The sequence below is a fragment of the Triticum aestivum genome, chromosome 2D (genome assembly GCF_018294505.1).
Source record: "Triticum aestivum cultivar Chinese Spring chromosome 2D, IWGSC CS RefSeq v2.1, whole genome shotgun sequence".
In the NCBI taxonomy this organism is placed as follows: Eukaryota; Viridiplantae; Streptophyta; class Magnoliopsida; order Poales; family Poaceae; genus Triticum; species Triticum aestivum.
The window spans coordinates 207729306-207738379 of record NC_057799.1 but is presented as its reverse complement, the minus strand read 5'-3'; the positions used below and the strand labels follow the sequence as shown (position 1 = coordinate 207738379).

Sequence of the window (9074 nt, the reverse complement as noted above, 5' to 3'; positions counted from 1 at the left end):
CTTCCCGACTGTAATCAACAAGGTCAGGCCGGCTTCGGTATGGGAGCGGAGAGAGCGTCCTCGATGTGATTTTTGTTATGTTTGATGTGCTTTGTACTCCCGGTGAATCTTTATAATAGGTTTGGTATTTTCAAAAAAAGAAAGAAATGGTGACCACATGATGTCGGCATAGCTAATGGAGTGGGGAGTTGCAAGGAACCGCTGGGACCTGACTTGAGACGAGGTAGTCGAGTTGGAGTCCGGTAGGGTGTGCGGCGTTGACGCATGGTGCAGATGCAGATGGTGTCGTGGCTTGTATAGGTGAGCGCAACAAGAGGAGCGCGGGGCAATAATCTACGAAGTAACAGTCAAAATAAAGAGCCGAAGAGCCAGTCGCGATCATGGGATCCATATAAAAACAGTGAAATCGTGTCTACCAAAATGCTCCGAAAACTGCAATTTTTCGGTGAAGTTTCACTGAATTCTCACAAATCAAATTGGTCCCAGGACCAACCCTGAAACCCACTGGGCCCAAAAGAAACCAAGGAGCTCATAATAAATAAAAACTTATAAATGATACTAGTAAAAAGAGAAACACTTTTTATTATAGCCTTTGAACAAACAACAATATTCTACAAACCTTGATCCCCTTGGGTGGTGGATTATTCCCAACAAGAAAAGATTAAACACAATATCCGACCAACAACAGCAAACCGTAAAACCAATCCGACACAAAAGAAATTGTACACTTGAGAGGCTAGCAGCAGCTTCAAGCTCTGCTAGCAGTGGAAGTTTACGACGACGCATGAGATGTCGTCTTTGCTCCTCCTGTTCACCGCCTGCTCCGTCAAATGCTTCGCAGCTGCCTGTGCGTCCCTGATGTCCTTGATCTCATCAACAGCCTCTTGGTTGGTCATCACCTGAATTTATGTCATATTTGCATTAGTACCATTTGCAAATCGTAACTCACCAGATGCAACTTAGCAACCCATACATGAACTGATGATCAATCTAATCAGAAAATAAGTTTGGTCCATGGCAAAATGAATGAAGCTAAACATGAAAGCCCGGCTAAGTGCTATACATGCTTGAACAAACACTATTTGCACTATGTTCAAAAACAGATTATATAGTGCGTGCATATCCATAGATGACTGCACAGAGGTCAGAGGACACAGACTGGTTTATACTGAGCTTAGATACATAATGCAATGAGTTAGATCCCATCCATCAGGAATAAATGGCGTGAGATTTATAGGCATCACCTTCCACAAACCATCACTTGCTAGAATTAGAAAATCTGAACTCTCATCGATAATTTCCTCAGCCACGTGTGGCTCAGAGCTGAGGTGCTTTTTCAAGCTCCGGTCTCCGAATGCTCTTGCAACAGCCAGCTGCCCATCAACTCGTGGCACATCTCCTGCAAATGAGACATGTTCGGAATTGAACCTCAATAAAGTAAAGATCATAAGCTTGCGACGATTACTAGCAAAAAGAAAACCGCTATTAGCTGAATCACGTCCCTCCCGTCCCTCGCGTCGCCCCTAGGGCGACTCGGGGGAGTCTAGGGCTTTCCCCCGCCGCCTCCCCCCACCTCCCCCACCCCCCTCGCCGCCACTGGAGACGACCGCCGGGAAAGCCCGCGCGGGCGCCGGGGAAGGTGGCGGCGGGGTCTTCGGCGCTTCTTCTTCACGGAGGCCATCGGATCCAGGGCGGCGGCCCCTGCTGGCGTGGCGTGCAGCATGCCTGAGGGTTCGGCCGTGAGGACGGCGAGCCGCAGGCGTGCCAGATCTGGAGGTATTGCCCCCTTCCCTTCCATGCATCCCTTCCCAGTCCCTGGTTTGGTTTGGATCTTGCCGGATCCACCTCCGGTGTGTTCTGGTGGAGCAGATCGGTGTCCGGGGGAAACCTTGGCCGCCTTGGCTGGCCGGCAGCGGCGACGCCGCTTTTTGGCGCCGCTTTCCTCCTTGGGGGCGCTGCTGAGGGCACCATCTCTCCACTCCGACCCATGTCCGGGTGAAAGCCCAAGATCCGATGCGGATCGGGCGTCGGCGGCGCCCCGTGCACCGTAACCTTCCTGGAGGCGATGCCAAGGACATTGGGATCGGATGGAAGGGTCTGCAGGTGAGGGGTGGGGATGTGCTGCCTCCCTGTCGGTGGAGCGGTGTTTCTTTCTATATATTCTTGGCGGCGGCTCTTGGCGGCATGGAGCAGCGGAGGCTTGGCGTCAGATGTGTGGTGACGGACACGCGCAGGAGGTCGACGCTGTCTGGCGTCGTGGTGGCGTCGGCGGCAGCGAGACCGGGCAAGGCCGATGCAACAGTACAGCTCTGAAGATGGATATATGGCAGGTGCTGTGGCGGCCTCATACCCGGCAGACTTCCTGGTTGAGGAGCACGCCGGACTGGTGGGTGCCCATACCCGGCAGGCGTCCTGGTTGGGACCTCAGGTCTTAGATGTTAGGTTTGGCTGCGAGGTCTGTTTGGTATTAGGCCCAGACCATTAGCGCCCCTTCATCAGTTAGATAGGAGTAGCGACAGAGGTTGCGAAGATGGTGGCTTTGGTCTTACTGTTGTACGACTTTGTAAGGTCTTGTGTTAATAATTAATAAATTGGCCGTATGCATCGTCCAGATGCATCGGCCGGGGGTATTCCTCCTTTTCTAAAAAAAAAGCTGAATCACGTGAGTGCCACTGCGAGTTGCTACTGGATAAAAAGAAATCCTCGGCATCCCACCAGACAAGGTTCAGGAGGAAAAATAATAATATTCATAACCATCAAATTCGAATGAATATACTTTTTCAGGCATATAGTAACGCGTTGGTAGGGATTGACAAGAGATGGTTGTTACCTGGTAGGTTCGAAACAAATCCACCTTTTTCCTCAATAATTTCTCGCTCCATGCTAGGCTCGTGATCAACTGAAAGCTGCTCTGCTTTACCATTCTTGCTAATAACTGCTCGTGAATCTCCAATATTCGCGACCACTAGCTTCACACTATCGTTACTGCTTATTAAGATGGCGGTAACAGCCGTGGAGCCTCCTCTTCCCAACTCAGCTGCTTTTTCCAATATTTTCTCATCGGTAAGTAGATATGCTTTTCTGATGGCATTTTTCGTGTCACTCAAGAATTCTGGCTGAGTATGCAGATATCAATACAACAATCAGTATGGCTGTAAATTCAGTTGACTATGTCCAAATAGGCATAAGCTGTGACTTAAGTCGCTACCTATATTGCTCTTTCTGTTTCTAGTATAGTAGTTGCAGGTAGATTGCAGAAAAAATAGCATACATTCAAAATATATGCACTTCTTAACCGATAAAAAAAAATCTAACCTTATTAAAACGTATTGCCAACATTACTGATTGAAAAGTGTTTTCTTTTTCACCATATGCCGATGAAGCTACCATAACCAAACATTTGAGATATAATAGCAGAACACTCTCACCAGTAACATTTTAGCATATAGGCATGGTAGCAATTACTGAACTTTGACCCTACAAAAATCTAAAGCAAGTGGAATCAAAGCATTACCTCGCTCAAGATGTTATCAAAGAGATGTGCACGCAGAAAGTCTGGAACAGTGTGGCCCAGGTGGCCATCAAATATTGCAAACAAACCCAAATCATGCTCCCCAACTTGCCTATACTCCGCCACCAAGTAGTCCTCCATTGGATGATTTGATTTCCCCTTGACAAGATGGTAACCATGCTTGACACGCCTGCCTGACAATTTTGTCTTGCCTTTCCCTGTTTCTGGCCCTGATGAACTAAAAGCATCTTTCACCTGTAAGAACATCCAGACCAATTGTCAACCAAGCTATGCTGATAATGACCTCAACACTCAGCAAGGCAAATATATGACTACAACTTTGTTGGACATCCAGCACAACAAAAAGACATTTCAAGGCAACTAAAAAGAGTAAACTTCACAGGAAGCTTTCAAGACAAAAAGACAAAAGATAGTTTCCCAAAATGAGCCTGTCTAAATAGTTCCCCAAAATGAACTTGTCTAGAACTGTCTGGACACCCAGTAGTGCATAACATTTCAAGGCAACTATTTTTTTTAACCTTATATCGCAAACTCTTAAAACTCACAAGCATGTCGTGGTATCAAGCATTTTCCAGCTACAGTTCTTGTTTGGTTCGCAACTGCTAGGTTTCTCAGACAATAACATATATTTCCAAAGTTATGTTCCTCTGCTCCTCGGCTATTCATAAATTCCATAAATTTAGTTTAGTAGGGAAAAACATATTATTCGGCCTTCATTGCCAAACAAAATTTAGGAACCAGTAAGCACAAAAATAAAACTTAAAAGATTTGGCCTGCAGGACTGCATTTCATGTGATTTTCACCTGCAATTCCATGTTTTTCTGTAGGAATGACATTCGTGATTTGGCGTCTAGCATGCATCATTTTTCAATAGAGATGGCAGATATTTACAATATAATCCACTCCAGTGCATTTAGTCTTGATTTCCAATACAAAATAGAACTCATACTAAACCAGCAAACATGGCGGCTGTGTCTCTGAGTGTCAATTAAAATCTAAGCCTGTGCATATTGTCCACTGTATTGTGCTCTCCTACCATACTTCTATAACCAACATGTCGACTAGTTTTCTCTTGTTCCTAAAGGGTTTGCTTCCTCCAGATTTCTTCATTCCAGGGCTATCAGCAAGAAACAGGGAATTTATATTGTTCGCTAACGACAACACATGAGACATCCATAAACGTAGCGCACTAGTGCATATACATGTGGGACATATAGATTTTGCTTCTAGGCTTTTTGTAGTTCTTGATTGCATTTGACTTAAAAAGCACTCGACACTTGAGAAGACATTTGCAATCTCTTTTGCAAAACTAACAACCTTGATTCAGATTAGCACTTGTATTACCACGGTGATATTTTAGCATTAGAACAGTAAATTCCTTTCCCTAAGTTAATACATCCAGCTATTGAAACCTATATATACTGATTCTCGGAAAGAAACCAAGTATATAGCTCAACCCACCGCCCCACCCCCACCGAAGAAAAAAAGCTAATACTACAAAGATCCATGGTAGCCAGGCCTCATTACGGGAAACCAGGCTTGACAACTCACAACCATCTGCATCACTGGAGAAGGTAAAATAGTTGACCAGCAAAACTAACCGCTTGACTATCATCATTCTACAATCTCCCAAGACATGCTCGGACTTAAGCACGACACGTGAATCACGTCCGCCATTTCACGGGTCTCTCAGACGCCAGCTCACATCTTTAATGGAAGGCCAAGGACAAGAAAACCAAGCATGCGATGCATCTACCTAGCTAAACTCGCAAAACAGCGCAAACTGATTACCTTGTCCTTCATCTTGTGGTAGATTTCCTTGCCGGCCATGGGATCAGGTTCCTCCTCGAGACCACCGGTTTACAAGTCCCTGGCTGAAACTCGGTCGGTCGCCCAGCACAGGAATATGGTTTCTTGGAATCCAGCCGCCCCTCGGGAAGTCAGAATCGCACCTCTCCCCGCTGTCATCCACCGAACAAATACAATACAGCTGATGGTCGGATGGATCGGTCTGAAGTGATTAACAATGCTAACAGCTTCTAATAATTGAGGGAGGGAGGAGGGGTTGGTGGTGGTGGGGTGGTGGTGGTCAGCTTTGGCCTTGCGAAGGGGGCTGGATCTTGCTGGATAGAGTCGGTTGACCTGAGATTGGTAGGGTGGGGCGGGGCAATGGAAATGTCAGGCGCGGACAGGAAAATAAGCGGTTGGTTTCCCCCTGTCCTTTCCTTTTCATACTAGTATTTCACATTTGGGAGTATTTCATTTCATGTGAAATGCAGGACCGGGGCAAAAAATCTCACGACTCTATTTGACAAACTTGGCATCTGACCACTCTGGGGTCTCATGACAAGCTATCTATAAAAACATGTGTATACTTAAAAGCGGTATAATTAGATTGACTGGTCCTCGACCACAAGTTGCAAAATGGGACAAACACGAGTAATTTGACAGGGGGTAGTTTCCTCTCTTGTCACGGAAAGAACAAGCGCTGGCTTGTTACTCCCTCTGTAAATTAATATAAGAGTGTTTAGATCACTATTTTAGTGTTCTAAACGCTCTTATATTAGTTTACGGAGGGAGTACTTCAATAAAGTAGAACATGGCCACTTGCCATTAAATCATTTGTATACTTCATTTATTTATTTTCTATATATGGTATGGCTTTGTATGCAACGTTTCTTTTCCTGAGTTTTATATGGTTCACATGTAATTTTCAGATATAGTATCAGAACCGCACAAAAACATCTGAAGCGTGAGACTGGAATTCGGTTTATTTTAGAAAGGAAAAAGGTAAAGACAAAATGTATTCTAAGAAAATGAAAGCGCAAAGGCTAATATGTTTTGCAAAAAGTTATATGCATACACCCCAACTCATTTTGAGTTTAAACTTGACGGAAAAAATACAATGGCATATGGAGAATTTTGCATCTTGACTTTCTTTTAAAAATCAACATAGTTTTTTTTTCGCAAAGGGAGATTACGCCTGATCTCCGCATCAAACGATGCACACAACCATCTTTATTACATTATTCAACAAGGTCTTACAAAGTAAATACATAGATCAACCCAAAGCCACCTTCCTAATAAAAATAATCTCCATACCTACAAGATATGATGTGCCCTCGTCTCGAGCCACACACAACAAGAAACCTGATGGCCTCACCAAGCCGTCCGCTGGCTAGCCAGGAGCACCAACGCGTCTAGCAAATCCTCAACATGCATCGCATGCGCACGATGTAGAATCCTTCGCCACCTTCTTCTGCAGTCCCATCGTCGGGAGCAATCAATGCACTGATCTTGCCAATACCCTTTTGCCGTCGACACGACCACGATGGCGGACAACACCAACCTCCTGCATGCTCCCATCAAACGGTATCCAGCACCGAGACCTCGATGCACCTTGCCGCTAAGATTCTGCTCCACCTTGGTCACCGCACGAGAATCATACAAAGACCTCCGCCCAGCACCAAGCCAAACACTTGTCCCTCCAGCCGATGTACAACCCCAAAGATGATGCCCCCATGGGGGTGACGACGTAGGAACCTCGCCATCATCAGATCCGGAAAGCCCGAATCTGGAGTTTCCCCAGGGGCACAAAGGGAACATGAATCGTCCCACAACACCTCCAACGATGTAATGACGCCTGCAGGCGCCGCCGCTGACGGTGCTAGCCGAGGCCGAACCAAAATTTCACTGGCAAATTCGCGTCCATCCCTAGCTGGACCACCAGATCGACCTCCTTCGTCATCCAACACACCCATGGGTGACATCTGCCGCCAGGAAACCGCACGACCGGAGCAGCACCATGGCCCGGAACCGCCACCCTGCCTGGGTGAGCCATCGACAGCGGAGGGGCCCTCACCGCTGCGTCGGTCGACGCCTTACGATGCACACGTCCAAGATGCCCGCGCATATCTCCATCGGAACTGCTTCCCGGAGCCGCAGCAAAGGAAGGACCCGGCGCCCCATCATCCCCCACCTGGGCTTTGCCCCACGGGGCTCTGGTAAAGGTGAGGAGAGGGGCGACGGCGGCTCAAAGCCCTAGAATGGATCGAGAGGGAGGAGATCGGGATGGAGGGAGTCGAGGAGAGGGGCGACGTACGTGGGCGTCCCCAAAAAATCAACATAGTTATTATTGTGAAAAAAGCCAATTAAGGGGGATAGTTTGCTCCTTTAACTTTGTGTTTTTAGTGCGTGAAGGTCAATTAAGCACATGAGTTGGGCGTGTGCTACTTGTGATAGTGTTGGGCTTCCCCGAAGAGGAAGGGTGATGTAGTATAATAGCAAATAGTATTTCCCTCAGTTAAGGACCAAGGTTTATCGAAGCAGAAGGAGACGACACAAGAACAACATGGACAATACCTGCACACACACACACACAAAAACGCTTGCTCCAACGAAGGCAAGAGGGTTGTCAATCCTTGTTATCACCAATTGCAAGGATTAAATCTGATAGTGATAGGTAGATAAATAAAATAAAATAATATAAAAGCAAATAAAAACAGCGAGCAGTTGTAGGTTTTTAGTAATAATGGATAATGAACCCGGGGGTCATAGATTCACTAGAGGCATCTCTCTCATAAGCATAGCATCGATGGGTAAACAAATTATTGATGGGCAATTGACAAAGTTGCGCATAGTCATGATTATGATTCTTATGGCATGATTCATATAGGCATTACATCTGTGACAAGTATACCATTAATACAAATGCATCTAGTGCTATTACTCCACCCCCAAGACCGCAATCCAGCATGCATCTCAAAGTATTCAGTTCATGACAAACAAAGTAACGCTTTAAGCAAGATGACACAATGTAGACAAAGTAAGACCAAGCAATATGTTTGAACCCTGTCGCTTTATCCTTAGTAGAAACAATACAATATGTGCCTTGCAACTCCTCACGGAGTAAGTACACCGCAAGGTTGAACCCACTACTATGCACACTCCCTTTGAAGATATACTCATCTAATTGGCCAAAGAAGACTTACAGGTTGGAAAGCATACATAGCTATAAAATCACAAATATATTAAATCCCAAAAGACTCAAATAGTTTCAATGAATAATCCGATCATAAACAAAAAATTCATCGGATCCCAACAAACACACCGTGAGAACTACATCGAATAGGTCTCTGAAGAGATCATTGTATTGATGATCAAAAAGAGAGGGAGAAAACCAAGCTACTGTTGTGGACCCGTAGGTGTCACATCCCAGATTTTCCCAAATCTGGTATGTTGAAAAATTCGAAGGGGATTAAAAAATTTCTAGGAAATACCCATGATTGCATAGGAATGCTTGTGATTGACCTTGATTGTTTGATCGTTTGCCTAGAAGGGATAAAATCCTAATGCCACTAGTTGAAACCTAGCTAGCCTCTCGTAGAAACCAAAATATATTGAGATATTATGGGCTTAAGGCTATCCCTAATAAGTCCCAAGAAATTAATTGATTCTTTTTGCAAATTGAACCTAGTGAAATATAGACTCATCCTAGCTACTGTAATCTAATTTAAGACAATTTAAAATTTGAATTTGAAGA

At 45.3% G+C, this 9074-nt stretch overlaps 1 protein-coding gene across 1 annotated transcript; it reads right to left on the bottom strand.

Moving 5' to 3' along the window:
* Positions 1-559: 559 nt before the first annotated feature.
* Positions 560-5665, bottom strand: LOC123052584 (probable protein phosphatase 2C 62). The gene is made up of 5 exons (XM_044475835.1): positions 5324-5665; positions 3515-3766; positions 2831-3116; positions 1245-1399; positions 560-899 (listed from the first exon to the last, which is right to left on the bottom strand). The coding sequence occupies exons 1-5, from the start codon at positions 5360-5362 to the stop codon at positions 759-761; spliced, it is 873 nt and encodes a 290-aa protein (XP_044331770.1). The 5' UTR covers positions 5363-5665; the 3' UTR covers positions 560-758.
* Positions 5666-9074: the final 3409 nt, after the last annotated feature.